General features: G+C 38.4%; 1 protein-coding gene across 3 annotated transcripts in view; it reads right to left on the bottom strand.

Moving 5' to 3' along the window:
* Window positions 1–2,297: 2,297 nt before the first annotated feature.
* The window catches only part of RLF (RLF zinc finger), a 51,391-nt gene continuing 28,956 nt past the window's right edge, over window positions 2,298–24,732 (bottom strand). Inside the window, exons 5-8 of one of the 3 annotated variants that reach the window (XM_050909765.1) lie at window positions 20,907–21,109; window positions 15,014–15,150; window positions 10,138–10,279; window positions 2,298–7,837 (exon numbers count right to left, since the gene is read on the bottom strand). In XM_050909765.1, coding sequence (XP_050765722.1) covers window positions 3,095–7,837; window positions 10,138–10,279; window positions 15,014–15,150; window positions 20,907–21,109 — 5,225 coding nt within the window. In that variant the 3' untranslated portion in view covers window positions 2,298–3,094. Of the gene's footprint in view, window positions 7,838–10,137; window positions 10,280–15,013; window positions 15,151–15,653; window positions 15,705–20,906; window positions 21,110–21,741; window positions 21,746–24,732 lie in introns of those variants that run through there. The other 2 variants (XM_050909766.1, XM_050909767.1) reach the window with 2 other exon arrangements.

The following is a 24,732-nucleotide window of genomic DNA, read 5'->3' as shown; positions in this document are numbered from 1 at the left end:
GAGGCAACAACAGAAAAGAAAGAAAACAACTTGAAGAAAGTTTAGTACAATCAAACTTGAGTATCGGTCAAGTGTAAAAACAAAGAGAAGGAAACTGTGATCAGGGAGTTAAAATGAAATCTTATCCAGCTTCAGGTTACAATATGTGCAAAATATAGCATGGGCAATGGGGGGAGCGTGGGGTGGGGGGAGCAGCTCAGATCTGCAACTGGAGCTGTACCATTTGTGGCATTTCTAAAAACAGTAATGTCTCTCTTCTCCAGGAACCTCAAGTATTCATTAGAGGAACGTCTAGTGAATGATGTATGAATGAAGTCTAAAAGAATAAATGCAAACTTCTCTGAAAAGTTTTCTTGTGTATATAAGTAAAAAGATCACACTGAACTGTTACCCCAGTTAAGTAAACTTCCACCTGTCAGCTTAGCAACTGTCAACCCTTTCATAGGGTTCTATGAAAACGGGAAGAAAAATGTCTGTGTTTAAATGCCTTCAGGTTTGCAAAGACATTGTAACTATTCCAAAACTACTATTAAAAAACCCCCACAACTGTAAGTTTACATTATTTGCAACATACTACCTTACCCCATTTACCAAAAGCTGCATCCACATCATAAAGCAGCACCGTGGAAATAAATCCCATTTTCAATTTTTAAATTTTCTTCTGGTTTCTGGCTTGTGTAAACATGTAGGAGTGCTACCTTGCAAATTTCTTATGAAAACTGAGTTGTCCCCAGGTCACTCAAGACAACTTCAGATCCTTGCACAGAGCAGATTTCCATCAGTGTGTGCTCATGGACAGAAGTGGCAGTCAGCATCAGACATGATGCAATTGTCTCAGGAACATACAATTTTGTTACCTTCAAAGAGGACTCAGCTAGCCTAAGGAGTCATCACAAAATTGTCTCCTGCCTTTTAAATCTGCAGATACTTGCTTTGGTAGAATCTATTTCTCTTTGCTATTCCCCATGTAGAAAATTCTTTACTGGTCTCTTATAACTCAGCTAATTTATCACCACATTAAGTATCAGTCTTGCATTTAATCATTTCCATTTTCCTGACTGTACTTACAGCATTTTAAGTTGTAGAAAGCAACCAATGACATCAAAACTACTTTTTAAACTATCTGGTATATTTTTAGGACTACACAAAGCAAAAGCTTGCACGCTGCCTTTGTCTCACCACTTCTCCGGTTTGTGGCATATATACTATTTTCCATCTCATTTCAATCCTGCATTCTCAACTAATTTCTCTCATTCAAAGTATTTTAAATGCTTGATTTCTTCAATACCATCATAGTTGAAGCTCTGGTTATCTAGTGGAAATACAGCTGCTTGACCCAAAACTGAAGACTCAAAACCTCAATGAATTTACTATTCATGCTGACCAGTTTTCTTTCTCTAGGCATTGACGGGGACAGATTGCTTTGTGGGATACTCAAAACACCCAGTAGTGTACTGGTATCTCTCTAGGCACGTTACCTGAAGCAGTCATCACATGTTTATTAAGTTAGCAGTTAATCTCTTTTCCTGTTTTGAGATCCTGAAGATTCAAGTATGTTTGAACATGATGCAAACTTGACATTAAAAGGTAGACTTTTTTTTTTTAGAGACAAAAATCACTTTGGAACACGCTTTAGCTACTTCAGGTGTCTGAGCCTGTTGCAGTATTTAACCTTTTGACCCTAACTTACTTCCATTTTTAAAAGCTAGTGAGAAGATTCAGGCACCATATTGCTTTCATTACAAGAAGCTTATAGTTTAGAGAAAGGAAATGACAGGAAAAGATATGCAATAAACTACACTTCTCCTGCTTGGTGTATGACTTTTAATCTAACTTTTATTTTAAGGATGCCCAAATAACTTTAGTAAGTGTAGTACGAAGATGCCATTTCTGCCTAGTTTTGGTCATAACACAGTTCTCCAGAGAGTTTTTTAGATAGCATTCTTCATTCCTGCACCCAGCCAGTATTCATGGTCTGTTTTAAACAACATTTCCCAAAGTTTTCTCCGTTTCCTTTCCACTGCTACTTTTCAGATCAGAGCATAAAACCCAAAACACCCAACAAAACCCAAGCCCTCAATCAGTAAGAAGCTGTGATTGCTGCTTGCTCATTAGCGTCCTCACGGAGACTGGGAAATGCCATTCACAGGGGAAACAGATTCCGGGCTTCATGATGTATCCAGAAGTATGGCAAGAAACGACACACAGAAGAACAAGAAACAGATCTTAAAATACTAGACTACTCTTCTGGTGAATCTTCCAGCTAGGTTTTATTCATTATTGAAAAAGCTAACCAGGGAACCCAAAATGTGCACTGATGCCTTCATGTGACACAACTCTCTTCGAAGTCTGGCAATGCTCTTCAAACACTTATGTTGTACCATACAGTCTCAGAAGCATCTTCTTCCTTTAAAGGGACAGGTAACTAGGACTTTCTCATCTCTAAGTGGCAAGTGCTTTCTGCCTGTACTAATTATAATTCTTTCAAGTCCAAAAAAAGCACAGAGAATATTATGAAATAAAATGTAATACTTTACTTTTCTGTATCTATACTGTTTCATCAGCCTGATAAATTATCTACAAATGCAAAAAACTTAAGCAACATTGTCCAATGCACTCCGAACGGTCCCAAATTCAATTACAAGTAAACCACAGTAAAGATTTACTGTACAGTAAACAAATGGGTGAAAAACTGTAATTTATTGAAACTCATAACTCAAAAAATATAAGATGCTGTAGTGTACAATATGTTACACAAAGCACCCTAGGGTGCACATTCAAGTCAAGTAACAACTCCATCGCCCCCCAAACCCTGGTACCCTAGTACTTGTTCCATATACAATCATGCACATTTACTCTTCAAGAGGAAGCCCCCAGTATTCTGATGTGTTAAATAGCACCAAAATCAGCATAGTCCATTGAAAAAAATGGGGAGCTAAATTAACTTGGCCAATACTTTTGACAGATATTATACATTCATGGAATTAAACAGTCTAAACTAACCTAAACAGTGTGTACTGTAACAATTACTGTTCTAATTTGAAGTTCTCCCCATATAGCAGTAGTGGAGGCAATCTGCTCTAAGCAAAACTACTTACGTACTTCCTACACAAAGCTCATCTGCCTTTTTTGTTGGAAATAAGTCTATGAGGGGTGTGGAAAACTTGGATCTTTCAAGAACAACTACTGGTCTTAAGTAATGAAGCTGTTTTAAGGCAAGGTCTCCACAGTCCGTTAGTGCCTTGTCCAAGATCGCCCTCAAATTTTCTAAAGAAGGGGCAGATGACGATTCTGACAACAAGGGCTGGATTTCTGTTAGCTGCCCATGATTATTTTGGGTTATGATTACATTTTTGTCATTTACAAAGTTGTTTACTGGTGTATCCCCTTGACCATCTCCCTCTTTTTCCAAGGTTTTATCTACTGGAAGCTGCTCAGGAGACTCCCATTCTACTACCTCATCAAAATCATCATCGTCGTCGTCATCTTTTCCCTCACTTTCCTGAATAAATTTTAAAAATGAAGACTCAAATCCCATTGGTTTATATGTCTTTAAATCAAATGGTTTGGACACTGGAGGCTTCTGAAATTTGTCTTTTGTAGCACAAAGTACATTTCTTTTTGCATTTTGATTAACTGCACTATGTTGACATCCTTCTGGGTCTTTCTCTCTTGGCAACTCTAATTGTAAACCGGAGAAGTAAGAGCTATTCTCTCTCTCACTATTTTCAGAAAAATCTTCAGTTTTACACATAACTGTCTCCCTGATGTTATGCTCTTCAAAACAGGTGTTCTTTGAACTGTGGTTATATTTTAAAGTGCCTGAATACATAAAGGCACTGGCATCAAAACTCACACTACTCGATGGACATCTTTTTTGGTCTTCATTGCTTACATCTTGAGGACCACAGTCAGTATTGGGAACAAGAGGTTTTTCACTTTCCTGCACATACTCAGGATTAGCTGATTTATCCTCTTTAACTTTTACACCTTTTTTATCCAAGTCTAAAGCTGTTTCAGAGCAGGACTGTTTTTCAATCATTATGCCACATTTAACACAAACAACAAGTTTCTGAATCCGTTGCTCTATATACATATTGGTCATCTGATGTGTGCGCTTATAGTGCCTCACTATACTGCTTTCCAATTTGACAACAGACAAACATCCCTGAACCATGCAAGGGTACTGGGTCTGGTTAGACTTCTCTTTGCACATTTGTAGGGCTTCCTCTTTTGTTTTGAAATTCATCAAATGCTTTTCTCTGCTTCTGCTAATTCTTTTAGATTTTTCTTTTAACTGCTTCCCATTCTGCTTGCTCATGTCAAAACTGTCTTTCAAATAACTTTGTTCATTTTTATCTTTATCTTGATTATCTTCCTCCTCTTTCTGATTTCCAAAGAGACTATCATAATATTCACTATGTCGGAAATATACATGTTGAGAGTAGTGACTGTAATTTGTGAAAATTCGATCACAGCCATTAAGGTCACAATGGATTTCAAAATCTTTGTTTAATTTTTCTTCATTGGCATGTTCTTCTATTAGGTGCTGTTTAAGCTTATTAAAGGTATAAAACACAGCAGGGCACTGGGGTTGGTTACAAGCAAATCTTGCAGATTCAGCTTCAGAAAGCAGTTTTTGATCCTCTAAGTGTTCATTGTGGAAGTCACTACAATGCTTAGCAAGAGCTTTAGAACATAAAAAACGCTTACCACACTCTTTGAGTTTGCATGCAAATATTTTTTTACATTTGACAAGTTCCCTTTTTGTTCTTGCTTTGTCTTTTTCTAAGCAGAGCTGTTCCTTATTATACTGGTGAACGGTTCTATAATGGCGAATCAAACCTTTCTGGTTGGTAAATGCTGAGTTGCAACTTTTATGTATACAATGAAACGGTTTGTGGTACTTATGCAATATATAACATAAGTTTCCTTTAGCAACTGTTCTTTTGCTTCCTCTTCCCTGTCTTGCTTCCAGTTCTTCCCTATGACTGTCCAGAGAAGCTATGTTAGATGTTTTTCTTGTTACGTTGTCTGTCTCTTCACTGGACTCCAAATCTGTCTCAGAACTACAGTCTTCCTTTTTAGGACGACACAGCTGTTCAGAGTGGTCTGAATGTTCAATGAATTCAACGTTGGTTGCACAGACAGGTGTTGGAACAGTGCTGTTTTTATGCATGTCATCTGTACATAAACCTACATGATCAAATTTTTCATTAGAACATACCTTGTGAGCTACCCTCTCACAGCCAATTTGATGTTTGTTTCTATAGTGAATTCTAAGGTGTGTTTTTCTTGTAAACGATCTTTGGCAAATATGACACTTAAATGGTGAGTACCGATGCTGGAACATATTTAGCTGAAGAACCATTTCCTTTGAATAGTTATGCTTTTTAACATAATGCATTAAGAGAGCTTCTCTGGTCACAAACTCACATGTACATCCTTGACATTCACAGAAAAATGGTTTAGCTGCCAGCTGAGTAAGGTACTGGCTGGGTAAATTATCTTGTTGCTCTTGAAGCTGAAATTTTGAGGTAGTTTCATCTACTGACTCAGAGCACTTGGCATCCCTAGATGAATAGGACTGCAAAGAGCCCAAAAAAGGCTTGTGTCTTGAAGAATTCTGAATGTTAGAATTTTTTAAGCTTAGATGTTTCAAGCCTAACATTAGTTCCAACATGTTATCTTCAATATTTGATTCTTTAGAACTATCATAAAAAGATGTTTCTGGGGAAGAAGGACAAGTTTCTTCCTTCAGGCCATTGCTTCCTTTAGCATCTATAGTACAATACAAGCTTTCTGGAGAGTCAGCATTTGTATCTGAATTATGACCTAACTCTGTACCAATGTCTGTAGGGGATTTACTGTCCTGAGCGTCACTCAACAGATCGAGAAAGTCTTTAGTTTTCATCTCCATATTTTTTTTACCTTTAAAGTTATATGGATGGACCCTGCGAAGGTGTTTTTGCATACTTCTGGAATTTTTGTGTGTGGAACAGCAGCCTTCAAAACCACAGGAAACTTTTTTTTCATCAAAGCAAACTGCCACATTGGAACACTGTTGTTTCACATCTGCTGGATGGAAGACTCCTTCCTGGGACATGAGAAAACCTGGAACTGATTGACTGTGAGCCATTGTTTCAATCAGCAGAGGAGACACCTGGCCTTGGTTTACTGCAGCATCTGCGCTGTGGTCCCCACAATGAAGACTGCAATTACTTTCACTGTCTAGATCTTCACTGTCAGACAGAGCTTCTTCCTTAATCTGTGGAATTTCCTGAGAGCCTGAGGGATCCAAGTTATCATTCAGACTGGCATTTTCAGATTGTTCAAGCAATTGAGACTCTGGAAGATAACTGCATTTGTCTTTTGAAACCGACTCTTCAAGTTTTAGTGTTTGCTTCACTTCCCCATTTGACACTTCAATATTATGCGCTGCAAGGTGATTCTGAAATTCAGTTTTTGAATAATAAAACTTTTTGCAACCAAAGAAGTTGCAGGTGTACGATGCATCTCTGAAGTGCTGTGCCTCGTGATGGTAAAGTTGCCCTAAGTCACTGAAAACAATATTACAGCCATTTAGCTCACATTTATAACGAAGATCATCATGTGTTTGTTTGTGATTGAGAAGCTCATTAACTGACCCAAATCTAGCATAACAATCCATTGACACACACATATACGGTTGAGGTCCACAGTGCACACGTTCATGCTCCCGCAAATGAAAGGATGTCATGAAGTGTCGGCGACAGAAAGCACACTTCTCTCTCCTGTTTTTCATATCCAAGTAGTGTTTTGCATTCTCATCATTATTTTGATGTTCAGCTTTCAGATGTACACTTAAGTATTTGAACTGTTTAAATACTCTAGAACAATCTGTTCCGGGACACGGATAGATGTCTCTGTCTTGTAGCTGGCAATTTTCCAGTTGGCTAAATGTGACATATTCATGTGTGTCATTTTCAAAGTTTTTGGGCAGCTGTGGCTGATGTGACTTTTCCTGAAACGCTGGGGACGGGCTGCTGGAAGCTGTTGTCTTTTGTGGTGATCTCTCTTTTTTCAGTATTATTTTCTTTTTAGGTCTGTGTGTTCTACTAGGTGGCATTTTAACATGTTCCATTACATGTGGTACAAAAAATTCCTTTCTCTTGAACTTTTTTGTACACACTGGACATGTATAAACACCATCTTCCATATGCATCTTAGAATGATGCAGTATTCTAGCCTCTATACACTCCCTTTTGCAGAGTACACAAAAAAATTTGTATTGAAGCCATCTCTGGTATCTTTCTGAAGAACCAATGGGTTTTTTTACTCTTGCTTTTTCTTTAGGGTGGTTCACTGTGTCTTTTCCATCATAATATTTATGTTCTTTTGTCTCATCATAGTCACTAAAGAAAGTTTCTAACATGTCGGTTTCATTGATTGACATATTACAACTTGTATCATCCTCAGAATCAGAAGCTACTTTCCCTAACAGTTTAAGGCAATGTCGCTTTAAAGTCTTCCAGTCCCAAAATTCAGGATCAAATGGCCAATATGCTTTTAAAGCTAACAGCAGCTCACAACGGAGTGAATTTGGAACCAGTGCACTTTCTTCATCAAATTTTTGATCTGGTTGCATATAGAGCTCTTCCAACACATTAAATCCACTCAAAGTTGGCTCAAGTAAAAATTCTGTGAGCTGACAAGCTCTTCTAACTTCAAGGTCTTCTGGTAAAAGGCATGCAATTGTTTTACACACTGATGTCTTCATTTCATCACTTCCGTTTGATCTGATCTGAAGGGCTCTCACACATAACAAAACAGACACAGCAAGTCCTGCTTCTTCTGCCTGTTTAAAAAAAAACAAAACAAAAACACACAGACAACAAACAGCCACAAAACAAATGTTACTTTTCTTTGACAAGTACATTCTCTCTAGAACTGTTCTCTGAAAAAAACGTGCAATGAGAGCATCCAATAGACTACAGCCCATTCAGAATGTATTCAGGCTTCTGAGTCTTAAGTGCCCGAGTCACTGAGCATACTCTAAAAACCTTCCATATACATTCCTCCCACAGCATCCACACAGGATATTAATTCAGAACGTGCGATACTGTGTAATAAGGAAATTAATGTAAATTCACACCCTGAAACAAAATAATCTTCAACAGCATAAGCAGTACAGTAGCAGAAATGATTCCTGATGAAGATAACTGGCATTTCACTTCAAACGTTTTCTGAGAAGGCTATGCAACTTTGAGGTGTCGCTCAATAATATCAGGAAGATAGGTAGCAATATTATTCACATGCTGATTTTTAAAAGTAATATATTCCAAATTCTGCATGGACAAAATTGAAAGTTACCTTGTTCCAAAAGCATACTTTTCAGCATAAAGAATCTGAATGCACAAAGTAACTATTTAGTCATTATTAGTAAAGATACGTAAAAGTTAAGATGTTTATGAATAATGTAGAGAGATGACATGTGGCTAACACAACCACATCTGCACCAGCTCAGATGGTAAAGGTCCAAAAGAGCTAAGAACAAGTTAAAAGAGTTAACAAGCTCTTATACTCACTGTGCACTGCCTATTGGAAGTCATGCAATACTTCTTTAATTCAATAACAGTGTTAATTTGCTAGACAGCAATAAAAAAGCTGTTTCCCCAGGAGAAGAAATTTTAATATGGTTTAGCAGGAAACACAGAAAGAACTGGTATATAGTTAAAAATGTATTATGCTTTTATATAAAAGTGCACATTCATGCACATTTTAAATTAGAAATAGGCCAACTTTGGAGAACTAGGAGCAAACATTCCAGTAGTGCAATTACTACTGGAATTCATCTTTGCCACATTAGAGTTCCGGACTGTCCTCTATGATCTGTCAAAGGACAATCATGTAACCTTTCTGATCTCTACTCCGACTCTCGCAGGGCTCTGATACTTGCTCTTCTCTTATCAAATCACACTTAACTCATTCGGTTCAAAGGATTAACTCTCGTCAGTGAAAGAGATTCCTAGGCAAACCAACCTGAAGCTGGAGACAAATTTAACTGAAAAAAGGAACCTTGTCTGTTTTATCCATAATCCATTTGATGCCTTAACTCTGAATTAACTCATGTCCAAAAAGATGAGCAAATTTGGGAGGGTACTGTTAATTGAAACATTCATAAAACTGAAGTTCATATGGCAAATTCTATTCTACATATGCAAAACTATGCTGTTTTTCAGGAAGAAATATCTGAAATCTTTTGGAAATGGTGACATTCCTAAGGGAAAATCCCATATCTAATTTAAGGTCCATGATCCGCGTAATACTGTTACTAAAACAGCTAAAATCCTGTTATTATCAGCTAGCTTATTTTTCCTCCATTAAAGTGTGCCTGATTCATTTTCATTCATAACTGCCCTCCACAAATCTACTCTCATATAGTGACCAGACACAGGAAATTTCAGTCTGACCAATTCCAAGAGTCAGAGTAGCCACCAAAGGAAGACAGAAACATCCTATTGAGCAACTACCCAGATTAACCATAGCTATCCCTTCTGCTCTGCTTACGAAGAGCATACTATATTTGCCTCCTGGGTAGGTGGATCAATTAAAGTCTTTCCATTACTCCTCAGAGATTACGAGTTTATAAAAATTGCTGTTAAGCATCTCTTGAACCTTTCTGCAACTTTCTGAAGATAGGCATCAGAATAGAAGGTAGAAGTCCAGATGTGATTGTATCATACATTTTGAGGAAAAGCTATTTTCTCAAAATACAAAAATATGAGATATTTCAGCCAAGTCTCCACCTCTTAGAGATGCTGCAGAAAATTGTTGTGCCTCACTTCTAAACAGGCATCAGATCTAAACACAGCTATGCTTTGTTTGCAAAATACTGTCATATTGTATTTTCAGAGTAGCAAACAAACCATTTCACATTGATTGAAGGTTGCTTCAATGTGTCAAGCTGACACAAAACTACAATGGCAGGCATTTTTCAGAGATTTTTATTAGTAAGTTATTAGGCACTTAATCAGAAAGTATGAATAATGAAATAAGCTATATTTCATATCAGTTTAGTAGAATTATTAAGAAAACAATAAATTCATGTAAACAGTTCTGGCTGTGTCCAAAGACTCTGGACTGCAGCTTACTTACTTCAGATTGTATGACTCTTATCAAGAAAAATAAATGCTGTAGTGTCTTGGCAATGATGCCAAACTGACGACATCTCTCCAAAAAGGAATCTAAAGAAGGATCTATTCTTCTCTGCAGTTTACTCCAGAAAAGTGTCAGTTCCCTGCAAAGAGTTTAAGGCAGAACGTAAGAACATCGCAGATATACACACTTTAGTTCAGAGTTGATGCCACAACAATTTAAGTGTTCTTAAAAAACAGCATGCACTTCAACCAGGTCTCCATCTCTGAGAGATGCCGAAGAGAACTGTTACTGTGCCTTACTCCTAAACAAGCATCAGATCAAAACACAGTATATCTCCTGTTATTTAATGGGGAAAGACACTGGCAATGGGATTCATCTCACTTAATGCAGGCATCTATAGCTGCACACACTTCCTTTCTAGACAAGGAAAAAACCCCACACTTGCAGAGCCTTAACTTTTCACATAGAAATTTAAAATAGGTAAGATGAATCATAATGTAAAGTAGCCACTTCCCTCCCACTAGGCAAGCAGCTTAGATGTTGACACCTGCATTCAAATGATGTAACTGCCACTCAGTGCTTTAAAAGATACCTCTAATAGAACACATTTTGTAAAGTGTTACATAAGGGATATGTAAGCTGAGGGCTTTGTCTACTGTCTTTGAGCAGTTATGTGCTTTGCTCGTACCATTTCAGCACAGAGCTGTTCTGTTAAGTAATTTATTACAACGAAGGCAACACAGCCATTGAATGATGCAATCCGTCACTTTGTGTTGCTTTGCCATCACAATGAGTGCCACAGAAACAGAAAAGCAGCAGTGATAGGATTTCTATCTTTTATATCACTTGAAAAAAGTTTTTCTTCTGTTCCTTTAGTAGAGCAAACTTCACCTTTGCTAACTTAACCACTCTGTGCATCAAATTATACATACAGGTTTCTAGATGCAAGGTCAGTCATAGCCTCAAGAACCAAAATCAGGAAAACACACCTAGGGAAACTTTACACTGAATATTGGCAACGTTTTTCCTTTGAATTATTACAATCCGACTCTTGAACCCTAAGCCAAGTGAAAGGGAATGAGGCCTTGTTATGGATCTAACCTGGGATACATTTATTGCACAAAAGCAGACAATATTTACTGATAACAGTTTTTGGGTTTTTTTCTTTGTTTTGTTTAAAGGCCTAGAAATGCAACTAACAGCCTTTCATAGTCAGGAAGAGACAGCTGAGAAGCTAGATAGGCCTACAAGAAATTAATATACAAGCAGTATAATTTCAAATCCTAAAACAGAACTAGAGAGGAAAAAAAAAAAAGAGACACACCCAGAATATCAGCAACTTTTTCTACTGCCCTTTAGCCCCAAGAAGCACAAAATGTAAAATTTAATTGAACATCAGGTTGACTAACATGGAAGAATTGCATGAAGGGAAGCTTATGCACTGAAGGCATAGAATATATATATATTAAAAAGTATTACAAAAAATTTTAACTCAGGATGACCACAACAGAAACGAAACAAAACAAACCTGAAAAATAGTTTATCAAGACATCAGTCATTTTGTATATCTATTCAGTACATTTACGTAGTTGGGAATCAGAAGAATAGTGAGAGAAGGGCTTCACTCTGGATAATCCCTCATTCCTAAGAGTTTTTGGCAGAGCAAAAAGTTTTCAGTGTTTGCCCTGTTCTCTTTCTCATCCCACCCCTTCTTTCTGCAAAGCTAAAGTACATTGTTGGAAGGTGTCCTCAAGGATGGTGATGTAGAAGTGTTCCTCAGATTCACACATATGAAAAGTCAAGAAAGGACAACTCTCAGTATTTGGGCAATTTTCCATTTCAAAATTAATGTGAGGCAGTGCAGAGAACAGAAAGAACTCCAGACAGACAGATATCTAGTAATACTTGGAAGTAAAAAAATCTTACTAGCATATCAGACCAGAGAGAAGTTTTTTTGACGTTGTGCTTAGCTACAGTTCATACTTAATGCCACTTGTGTTAATGCTAAAGATTACACTATTTTATGGATTGATGAATTGCCTGACTCCTTGGAGACTAAGGCAATCAGCTAGCTCAGAACTACTGCCCAGAGTAGCACTACGTCTTAGATAAAGCTCCAAACACGGCAGATACCTCCAGTCTTAAAAGTAGCATTACACATTATTTTATGATTATCAGCAATCATTGCAAAATCTTCCAATTTTGGTGAGGATTAACATATACAAACCTAAGTTTGCTTTCATCTCCAGCTGTGAAATGAAGCTTTGCACCAACAGCACTAATTCACAAACATATGGTTTACTAATCTTCTCGTGGAGGTACAGACCTGAGGCTACAGGATGAGCTAAGCTAAGCTGATGAAATAGCTTAACCTCTCCAAATATGCAAGAATAATAATAAGAGGTTTGTGCTGGGTTGGAGAGTTAGCACTGTGCCATCAGGCAGATGCTAGAGCAGTGAAAACGGGAGGGAAGGAAGGCAGATTTTCCCTTTCTAGACTGTGAGAGATGTTACAGCTGAACAGATTTAACAGCTTAGAACTTCCAGAAGCACCAGTGTTGCACTTCTTTGCTGGAACTTGTCTGACCACATGGTAAACTAATCAAGCATTAGTCTGTAGAAAGCTATACACAGTTTTGGCTGGGTTAGATGAATGTGCTCACTACAGGTCAGATGGGCCCAGAGCGAGAACAACAGACGAGGCAGACTTGTGCAGCTAGCACCACAATATGGCAAGAATTTATCTTCCGCTTTTTGGCAGCAGCAAATTGTTAGGACTGGCTCAAGTACGAGTATGGCACCAAAGCTCCATCTTCATCCACTATGTAAGACACTCATCCACACTAATAGAGTCTCAAAAGCATCCTTACTTTCACCTGCTGTTCACAGCTGTCAACAGGTCTTTTCCTTTATCTAAACCAGAATACTTTCAATCTGGATCACTTATGCTGGTTCACTCTGACACTGCAGAAAGCAAGATATGGAGCAGAATAATGGGAATGGGTGGCTGGCAGCAAGCAGGATTGCACTGGACAACACTGCTTGCTTACAGCGTCTGTCAAAGGCCAGCCAGGGGCTAGCAGAAAATGTTTCATCAATGTACTGCTACTCTAAAAATTGAGAAGGATGCGATCTAGAAAATTCTGCAGGAAACAATTTTATTTAAGGAACATTTCCAAGTACATATGCTAGGGCTTGTCTGTTGAACCGAATCCGTAACAGCACAAAGGGAAGCTGACCTACAAACGACACTGTACCAGAGGGTATCTGCTCTTCTTACTCCATGCTGTCCTCTCAAAGATCTTTAGTAAATGTTTTAGTCACCACTCAGTTCTGGTCTATCGAATTACATAATGCACCAGAAGTACACTATGAAAACTGATTAAAGCTTAAATCATTTATTGACTTGAAACACCATTATGCAGGCTTATGATTAAATATATACAACAAAAAGTTACATTTTGTTATTAACAACCAAAATCCAAAAGGTGTTAATGACATTGCTAGAAAAATTTTAAGTAGAGTCCAAATCATCAGTAGATCAAGCAGAGTAAAATAACCTTTCAACTACAATCCTGTCTTTTTGAACCAGACAGGACCTTCTTTGAAGTGAATTAAGCAATTGCTGCCCCTTAAAACCAGCAGTTGGTCACAGAAAGGAGTATGCCTCAGTTTATGTATTCAATTTAACTAGGTATTTTAAGTGTATATTTATGCTGTACTTAAGCCTATATAATGGCTAGCAAGCCATCTCTAGCATGCGATTCCTCCACATTAGTTTTAGCTGTAGGATTAGGTTAAATATGCATATTGCAGTGAGTCCATCTTAACATTTCCTGTCCTTCCAGCCAGCTCTGGCATTTGTCACGCTTTTGACTGAGCTCAATTTACTAATGCAGAGAAAGCAACATTACCTTATCTCTTTTCCAGGGTTCTGATTCAAATCAGCTCTGCAATGACTTCAGTGATCACCACAGTTTGTATGGAGCAGAGGCCTCCTCATTTTTGAGAGCCATATTATCTGCTGCATCTGTAATGTGTAATCTCACGCCTCATCAGTTAAGCTGGCTGATCTGATAAAAGTAATCCTCCAAATTAAAAGTTTTATGTCATATCAACCACTTGAATTCACCTACCTTGTGGCTAAATAATCACTAGATCTGCATCTGCCACAGGGAAAGTAGGTGGAGGTAATAAAAAACGGCCACTCCATCAAACAGCAGTTCACCATTAGACCAGCAAGGCATCCTTATTTTCAAGCAACAGTACTTTTTACACAGACTTAGAGGTACAGCCTCAAAGTGAGAAAGTAATCTGATGGTCAAGAAGTATTATACCAGTTTCACAAGACAGGAGTCCATCAGAAGGTGAACTTCAATCTGGGCTCCAGCATCCTGGAAGCTTTGCTCTTCAGTGGGTACAGACTGCATCAGTTGTGTGCAATTCTGTTGTACAAGGAGTGCAATGTACGGTACTACAATTTGAATTTATATACCCATACAATTTCAGTGTTAGACAGAAGACTTCATTCTCCTGTCTTGTCCCTGGGGGGGAAGGCAGCTGGAACTTGAGGAGTTTGTCCAGACAGCAGCAGAGGGGGCAACCGTGGCATGCATGGACATAGCAGCAGAGTCTGAACCAACACCTTTCATTTGAACAACCACTAACAACAGTGTAGACGTAATGTAGATGACACAAACCTGCTAACACCTTCTGTAAGTAGGAACATACTTGATTTGCTAGACTGTGCTAACATTCTCAAGTTAAAGATATATCCACTTTCTCTACATATTTTTGTACTGTATTAGCTCAATTCTCTTGCACTGAGGCCAGTGAGGAACAGTTAGGAGTAGGAGTAATACTTATTACTTACCAAGAGCAATACACATTTGCTGTTTGAAGCTGATGAGTAAGGTATGTTGTACAAAGGATAAACGCAGTGTTTTCTTGTCCCTCAGATTCCAGATTACATATGATGTCCAGTACTTCTTTGCAATCCACCTTTGCAATCTTAAAGAAAAAAAAAAAGAAAAGGCACTTCAGTCTCAGCATGTTTACAAAAGAAATGCATGTTTACTGTATCAAAGGAAATGGTCTCACAAATACATGAACAAAACACTATGTCTCCTTTTAATACCCAGAGTTCATACCACACTTTTCAGCTACAGTATGGCACGAGAACTTCACATATGTTAGTTCTGATCCCTTCTCAGGAAGTACCTATCTGTATACCAAAACAGGGCATTAGCTTGGTTATAAGCCAAGTATTTTAGCCCACGAACAGCAATTATGAAGTGCTTTTACTATTAACAGACAACACTGTTTTTAATACATTTTTTCCACTGGACCTATTCCACTTCACAGAATAGGCTGTAGTCAAGCAACATCTGCTTTAATCAGCTGTTGCTACTATAAACAATTCAAACCTCTTGTTAGTCATGAAAAAATAATGACATAGAAAAAACAATGGGAAGTTAAAATATACCAAACTAATTTTCACAGACATCTCATACCTGCTTCTGCTCTTCCTGCTGAATATTGCCCCAGTTTTCCATACAGGCTCGACACTGGAGTTCATTGAGCAATGTCAACATTTTCTAGAGTCCACTGACTTTTGGTGTTCAACTTGAGACCCATGACTGACCTTTTGCAGCAGACATTTTTAGAGCAATTCACAAGCTGCAAGTGCTTGCAGATGTGTCAGTTTTGCATTTGAAAAAGAGTAAAATGTAGCAGATTATTTTGGTCAGGGGGGTGGGGGGGGTGGGTGTTTGTCACTGACTCACCTCTGGCAAGAGAGAAACCTCAAGAACTGATTTAAGTGACAATGCTTTGCTAACTAAGGGGACAGACATAGTTGCTCCTTGCATGTCAGAGATAATAACCACTTACAATATCTGCAAATCAAGTGCCAACTCCATCAGGTTGGGGAAGATGGAAAAGCAAGCCCATACCAATGGCCACATGAAAGAATTTTGAAGGTGTTCATCGCTGCACAGGAGAGAACACTGCTGTTCTAGCTTATAGATCAAAAAAAAAAAAAAAAAAAAAAAGGGATAATCTCCCTCCAACATCCTTTGCCAGCAGTACCTTTCTTATGTTCTCATCTACCTTTGGTACTTAAAGGCACACAGGCTTTGAGCTTGTGTGGGAACTCTAGTTGAATACACGTCTGATAGCTGGGCAACTCCAGTCTTCTCACAGTATTCTACCACCTCTCTGCACTCAGTTATTCCTGTTCTTCACAGATTACAATTTCCATCAGCACATTTTATAAAACAAATTAGGAAAACAAAGTTAAGTGACCCAAACTTTTGTCGTTGATAATTTCCACAATTATACACTGGGATCTCCTCAATAATGCAGCAGACATTCTTAAATAACTAAAGAGGCTGCCTGCAGTGGTTTGATACAAGCCTGATCTTCCAGGTCTTGGTTTTTAGAAAAACAAAAATTGTCAGTGCATGTAAACATGGGATATGTTTCCTCCACAAATCTGAAGACAACGTGGCAGCCCATCTGTGATCTACTTGGCCAAGCATCACACTGACAGAGACTACGCTCAGTTTCCCAGTTCCATTAAAGGAATAATCACTGAACAACACTACCGCTGTTTTAAAAACTACAAACTTAAAACCTAATTACTAGGGTTTCTTAGGCTACAGAAGGATAAACCCCACAGTTTTAACAGCCATCAGTTACTCCTCACTCAGACTCACACTGTAACAAGATCTGGAACTTCTGCGGTGCACTGGACCAGCAGGAACAGCACAAACATCAGCTCCAGCAACAGGCATGTCTGTGGCACTTGGAGCAGCCTGCGGTCACACAGCACATTGGATTTGCTCTTCTTCTCACATAGAAATTTGATTCTTTTTGGCCAAACTCACTCGTATTCAGGACATTAACTACTGAGTAAGCGACAAGGCAATTTGTTTTCAAGTCCTGTTTATTTCAAACTTTGTCAATGACCCATCTCGTTTCAGACCTTGGGTGGTGGGTTTTTTTTTTGTTCGTTTGTTGGTTTGTTTTGTTTTTTTTTTAAATAGTATTTGAGACAAAAAGTCCAAATGCACAGCTTGAAATCATCCAACAATATCCAGTCAGTCACTTAAGTGACAAACCAGACACTTACTAAATGAAAGTGTCTTTACTAAACCTGGAATGCTGACCAGTGCTTCTGTTATTCTGTTAGAAACCCAACAAGACCAACAGCTGAATGAAAGGTCAGAGCCTACAGAATGAACAGTACTAAGATACTTTAAATTAGAATTGTTGAAAAATGCTGTCATCCTCCCCACATTCTGTTAACAAGAAGGATGCCAGTTTACTCCTCACAGTTATTCCATGGAACATACAACCACATAAGATTTGTCTTGTCTTTGTCTTCCATGTCATTTTAGTTTCATGAAAAGTTTTAACGTTACAAAGATATTTCATCTCTTATGTCATCATAAAAACTTCCTACCACTAACCTAAGCCTTCTACCAGTTTTTTAGTAGGACATCATGTTAATACTCCTTAAAAAAGGGGCACCCAACCTGCTTATCTAGGGACACTTACCCTCCTTTCAGGAGGTAGAGATATACCACGAATCATCTAAAAGCAATTTAGTTTCAGCTCAGAGACTGTAAATTCCCCCTAGCTGAGTTGGGACAACATAATCTTGAATCTGTAAATGCAGGCTACTCTTCTGCAGCATATTACCTTATTTAGATTAAATAACGCTGCTACAGCTGCAAGCATTTGGGAGCTGCTGCCTCAAAATTTAATAAAAGAACATGTTTTATATCAAAAGTATTTCATTAAGCACAGACAGTTTGCAGGGCAAGGAAGACTTAGGTTATGTTCTTGTAATCTTCCAATCAAATTGGAAATTACAGAGGGAAGAGAACACTTGGTTTAACTTGGCAACGGAAACAACACAGTAACTAAGAATATTTTTGCAAGCAAACTCATGATAAGCAACTATCCTTCCCCAGTGTTTTAAAAAGTTTCATTGTCTTTCCCTCTTGCTCTTTTAAGCATACAACCCAAGAACAATTACTTATTCTGTAGGCTGTGTCTGGAGAGGGCCTCCAAAAGATGACTGTTCTTAAGCTTCCCAGTCGAAATTTTATGAATGGGATAACGGGCATTTGCTTAAATTCAGACTTCCTCGAGTGCTTTACTCTCAGATTTTTGAATGGTCTTTCCCAAAGAAAGTCCAGACTAAAAAACCCCTACTTTGATGATAAAGCGATGGCTGTATGGAGCTCAAATGCAACCTAGCAAACAATTACACTGACATTCTACAGAGATGACCAGTTACAATTAAAACAATCAATTTGGCTTTAATTTTAACTCGTTGTTTCATTTGAAAACCCTGTTTTATTGCTACATGTGGCTGGCACTTGCCTTGCAGAGGAAGCCATCTTAGATTACGGAACATTTGGGGCTTCATGCATTTTGCAATAGTAGAGTGTTATTAACTGCTTGTTAACTACTGTGTAGGAGAACCTCTTTAATTAGAACCTCTTTAAAACCAAGTGTTTTAATTGGTTCAATAAAAGTGGCAAATTCAAGCCAAAGATTGGAATCAGAAAGCCAGACAGCAATTCTTAGTTCTGTTACTTTCTATGTTTCTCACAGAGCAGCACAAGATTCTTGTCAACAAATAATTACATAGTCATATTATTTGTTACATGTGTGCCTTAGGATCAATTCAAGGTACCAGAAGGTACCAGAAATGCAAGGGACAACTTTATATATAGTGTACACACACAGAGTTATAACCGTATATACACACACACACACATATATATGTGTACATATGTGTATGTATATGTATGTACATATATACATGTATAAACACATGTATATAAGTACGTTATTGCCTATAGATATATATAGAAGTAGTTCACCAGCCTGAACTTTTAGGAGCTCAGCAATTTAACTTCCAAGCCTGACCTAGCCATTCCAATCACTTCCAGTTCCTGGAAAGGGATGACCATACATTGTCTAATCTTCCAGAACAACTTCTTTCTCTCCAATCCTCCCCAAGCTATCTTCACTCATACTCACCCTTTCTGTAACATTTACTTTCTTAGCTAAGCCCTGTTCCTCCATCTACCCCATCCTACTCTGAACTTCCAATTTCACTTAACCCTTGTTTCTTTTATTACAGTTAATTCCCTCTTCCCCCTGCTGGGTTTCCATCATTGCCACCTCTTGTTCTCCAACAGCTGCCATTCTTTGAGCTCTTCATCTTTCATCTTTTTTCCATCTCTTTTCCCCACTAGTCATTAGACCTGATAACTTTCTACCTGAGGAAGATGATAGGTAACATGAAGATATAACACAATTCTTGCCTTCTGAAAACAAAGGTGGAAACAAAACTGTTTTAGAAGTCTCATATTTCAGCAATTCTGTAAAGAGTGCCAACTACACAATACCTGTGACCAAGCATGCAAAGAAACATTACATGCAAATCCTCATATTCCCAATTATTTACATCAACTTTCTGGCACTGTAACACCACTGACTTTCCACTTTTCACAATGCTGGCTACAGGTTTAGTTAAGTCAATAAACTATACTGTTTTAAGATACTGCTTTGATGCTTAGTGGCTTCATTTTCCCATAAAAGGTTTAATTAAGTGATTACCATAATTTCATTCATCAATCTGTGTTCTAGCTTTTATACTTGACTGGCAAGTAAAGACTTTTCTGAGTATCTAGGTAAAACAGACACAGCTACACTTCACAACTCTTAAATGAAACTAAAAACTGAACACAATTTAATGGGATTTCTATGCCATTCATCATTAGTAGTCAATCCAATCAAAAAACACGTTGCAAGTTACCCATATACCCCAACACCTCCAGTACGCAGATCGTGTCTGCAGTGAGCTGTTAAATGCATTCATTGCTCCTACAGTACAGCAAACTGAGGGGAATCTGGCTCAAACTGAAGAGACTGAGGGTACACCTATCCAAATATTTATTTTTCAAAACAAGTATTTTTAAAGGAATGCTTTTTAAATAGTTTACATGTATTACAACAACATTCCAAACAAGTCTGCCACTCACTCAGTAAGTGCAGACAGAGTTGCATTTTTTTTTATGAAGCTTTCCCCAGTTTCACAGAGCCTTACTCAAAATGTTCAAGTCTCACATTTAAAACTACACCAAACCCATACAACTCTAACAAGAACAGTGAGATTGATAAAATAACAGATGTGTGACATCAAGAGGCAGAGGCAAGAGTTGTACGACCGCTGTTATGATTGCAATGTGTTAACACAAATAATTACCATGACTGTTACCGTAAGAGGAAGACTAAGTGCTAAAAACAAGTTTAGAGTTCTGGAGCAACAACTCTAAAGGGGTTTTTGTTTGTGGTTTTGTTTTTTGGTTTTTTTTTTTTAAAAAAAACTTTTCTTTCCTAGGTCAGAACGACTAGAAGAGAAGTAACTGCTCTAGTACTAGTATTTGAGTCAGAAAAAGACAGCTTTCCAACTATATTTTGCTTACATGGGGAACTGAAGTTACAAGCTTTATTTTAAGCTTTCAAACACATCTAACCTCAAATGCAAGCATATAATACATATTATCTACACCAGCAGTTAATACAAATGTTCTTTCCTACTGCAGTCTGCAATAGATCATTCATCTTTTGGAACTGCTGCAACAGTTTCACTCTTCAGCTTCAGTTCTTAGTATTGCAGAAATAAATTCTAAAATGCTTGATAAATATACATTAAAAAGGGACTATGGATTACTAACCTCCTTAATGGAGTCTTCATTAGGCAGCATAGAACACACACATGTGATGTAGGCTTGGCGAAAAGATGAAACATTTGCAATTTCTGGAGAATCTGCACACAATTTTGACAAGAAAGTAGCTTGTGGGATGCAGTTTGACTTCATCAAATGTTTTATTCGCATCTGCAGAAAGGAAGGCCCTTCTCGTGTAATCAATTTATTAGCTAGGAAAAGAAAAAAGCCTTTGAGAATACACCAATTTACAGCTGACACTTAACTGAAATTGCCTCATTGCATTCACACTTTATCACAAACTTGTATAAGTATGGTCAGCTTTCTTTGGAAACTCTAGGTGTGATAAAAAGTGACAGCAATAAATGGAATATTTTATCCCAAACAAATTCAGACCAACTGTGTAGGGAGAGAATGCTGGGCTACAGAAAACAGACACCCCCCCCGCCTCCCCCCAAAGACAGCATCCATTAACACAATAAGGAAGTATGCCACAGCAGTGGCTAAAGGACACTGATCAGACCATATGGTATTTTGAACAAGATACCAGTAGTTTAGCTGAGATTCAAAATTTTCAACTTTTAATTGTAGCTTCATATTCCAAAGAACCAAAAATATTTCAAACAAAGCATTACATACTTTTTCAACCAGAGATTTTTCCACCCAAGTTGTTAAAACCCCACATAATGCCAAAATATACAAAATGAAGTTGAGAGTGAAAATGTTATCTTTGTGGTACTTTGGAAGAATAGTGTTTAAGACATGCTAGGCTTATGCTCTAGATCAACCAAAACAACTAATCATTATGAGACTTGATGAACTAATTCAATAGTAAAAATGTAACTTCAGATTGTTTTTGTAAGTAGTTAGAAAAATTGACTTAATCTGATTAAAAACCTCACAGATTTAGTTTGATTCTCTTCCCAGGTACTTATGATAGAATCACAAAATATCTCAAGTTGGAAGGGACTCATAAGGATCATTGAATCCAACTCCCTGCTCCTCGCAGGACTATCTAAAACTAAACCATGTGACCACTTCCCTGGGCAGCCTGTTCCAGGGACCAACCACCCTCTCAGTGAAGAACCTTTTCCTAACGTCCAATCTGAACTTCCCCTGACAGAGCTTCATTCCATTTCATCGTGTCCTATCGCTGGTCACCAGAGAGAGGAGATCAGCACCTCCCCCTCCGCTGCCCGCCTTGAGGAAGGTGTAGACTGCGATGAGGCCACCCCTCAGCCTTCTCTTCTCCAGGCTGAATAAACCAAGTGACCTCAGCTGCTCCTTGCAAGTCTTGCCCTGGAAGCCTTTCACCATCTTGGTTGCCCTCCTCCAGACTCACTCTAGTAGACTGATGTCCTTCGTATATTGAGATGCCCAAAACCGCACACAGTACTTGAGGTGGGGCCGCACCAGGGCAGCGTAGAGTGGGACAATCACCTCCCTCAGCTGGCTAGCTATGCTGTGCTTGATGCACCCCAGGACATGGTTGGCCCCTTTGGCTGCCAGGGCACACTGCTGACTCATATTCAACTTGCCATCAACCCAAACTCCCGGATCTCTTTCTGCGGGGCTGCTCTCCAGCCTCTCGTCCCCCAATTTGTACATATAACCAGGATTACTCCATTCCAGGTGGAGAATCCGGCACTTGCTCCTGTTAAGTTTCACATGGTTGCTGATTGCCCAGCTCTCCAGTCTATTGAGATCTCTCTGTATGGCCTCTCTGCCCTCGAGGGAGTCCACAGCTCCTCCTAATGTAGTATTATCAGCAAACTTACTTAATGTACATTTGACTCCTGCACCCAGATCATTTATAAAAACATTAAAGAGCACTGGCCCTAAAATTGAGCCCTGGGGAACCCCACTGGTGACTGACAGCCAGCCTGATGTAACCTCATTTACTATAATTCTTTGAGCCCGACCCATCAGCTAATTGCTCACCCAACGTATTATGGACTTGTCTAGTTGTATGCTGGACATTTTATCCAGAGGGATACTGTGAAAGACAGCATCAAAAGCTTTGCTAAAGTACATGTACTCTGCCTTAGCTGACAAAATAGTATGCTTCAAGACAGCTATGGTGCTATTTCCAGCTTAACATAAACATCTACAGAAAGACTTGATACTAGTCTCCAGATTTGTACATATTTCAAAAGACCCTTGAGACTTAAGAAAGAGGAGTCAATGCATTCTTATACTGCACACAATAATACATATCAAACAAGGAACAAACTGTGTGATGATTTGTAGAAGAAATTATGGAAATGCCTGAAACGTTCTGATAAAACACATATGAGAACCGGTGTTCTGCAGCAGCTGTAGTCAACCAGCTACCTGGAAAGCCTACAAGAGACTCTGGATTAGTCAAAAAAGAAAGTTTGCTTTAGAATAACAACTCAGTGCAAGAGCCATTGCATAAAAATATTTTCACTGTGTTAGTATCTTATTATTACTATGTGAGATGGGTAGCTAAGAAACCAATAGTATATAAATTTCTGAAAGAGAGGATTGTTATGTAATAAAAAAAAAATCTCATGCTTTCTGCACTTAAAGTGTTATCCAAACAGAAAAAGAACATGTTCTAACAGACACTACACTAGTTGGCAGAAGGCTTACAATGTGCACCTAAACAGAAAACTCATTTCAGGGGCCAAGTACATACTACATGCTTGTAGTGAGACTTACGTGTATTCTGCAGAAGTCTGCTTAGTGGCCCATTAGAGGTCATTTTAAGAGTCAATTCTATGGTACTTGTTTCCATTTTTCACAGGAAAAACCTCTGAGCAGTAAACACTTGACATAGCTGACAATGACACTTCACATTAAAGTAACTTCAACGGAGAAGGTAAAAAAAGCTGGCTGACCAAGAGACAGTCTGCAGTAAGATCTCCAGTTGCTAGGAAACAAGCCTCATCTCCTTCTTAAAAATTACATCTGTATATGACACTGTGCTTGAAAATTTACCAAGGAAAACTAACAGTGCTTCAATATCCATCCTATTTGATGTAAGAGACTGCTACCACAACAAGGTGGCCAAAAGATCACTGTTAAGGAAGAAATCTAAGAAGGCTTACTTACTCAACATCAGAGCAAAGTCATCTATCCAGGTGAAGTATACTATTCATGGGCATGTCAGTAACGGTTTTTAGTGCCCACAAGCATTCAAAGCAGTTCTGTAGTCCCTGTTTCTACAGCTCTCAGCTCATACAATAATTAAAAATTTTTTTCAGGTCCATGAGAAGAACAAAAGGAATACCAGGAAAAAATAAGATGTTTACCTGCTCTAAGAATGACTTAGATTGGTCTTGTTTCTTATTACACAGCTAGACACGAACTTAGCAATTGCTCAAATGAAGTTTTTACTGACATGTCAGAGTCAGCTAGTGAAGGCATGGGAAATGTTTTAAGAGTACCTGCAGTCAGCCAGACAAATTCATATGTTTTCAGGTTAACAGTCACGCTTTTATCTTTAAGCACAGATGACAGAAACTTGCTAATGAAATACAGGAGGTGGACTCACTGCCCGTATGGACAAGAGGGTCTCAACTCGCTGCAATCTTTGGGAGCGGCCAGTAAGCATGTGCACCCCCTCCTCCCCCAAGGGTGGAAGGTCTGTGCCCCTGGGCCAATGAGTGTGTATTGAACTCTGCAAAGGAGGCAAATGACAAACTGAGCTCCTCTGTCATGCAGATGTAAGTGATGAAGGTAGAAGCAAAAGTCAGATATCTGACTAATGATTTATTTCTATCTTAGCACTTAGTTTTCCTCTGAGGTGTCTATTCTTTCCCAGCAGCCTGCCTCCAACAACCTCCCTTTCCCTGAAAAGGGAACAAAA

The sequence above is a fragment of the Gymnogyps californianus genome, chromosome 22 (genome assembly GCF_018139145.2).
Source record: "Gymnogyps californianus isolate 813 chromosome 22, ASM1813914v2, whole genome shotgun sequence".
In the NCBI taxonomy this organism is placed as follows: domain Eukaryota; kingdom Metazoa; phylum Chordata; class Aves; order Accipitriformes; family Cathartidae; genus Gymnogyps; species Gymnogyps californianus.
This window is presented reverse-complemented; position numbering and strand designations above follow the sequence as displayed.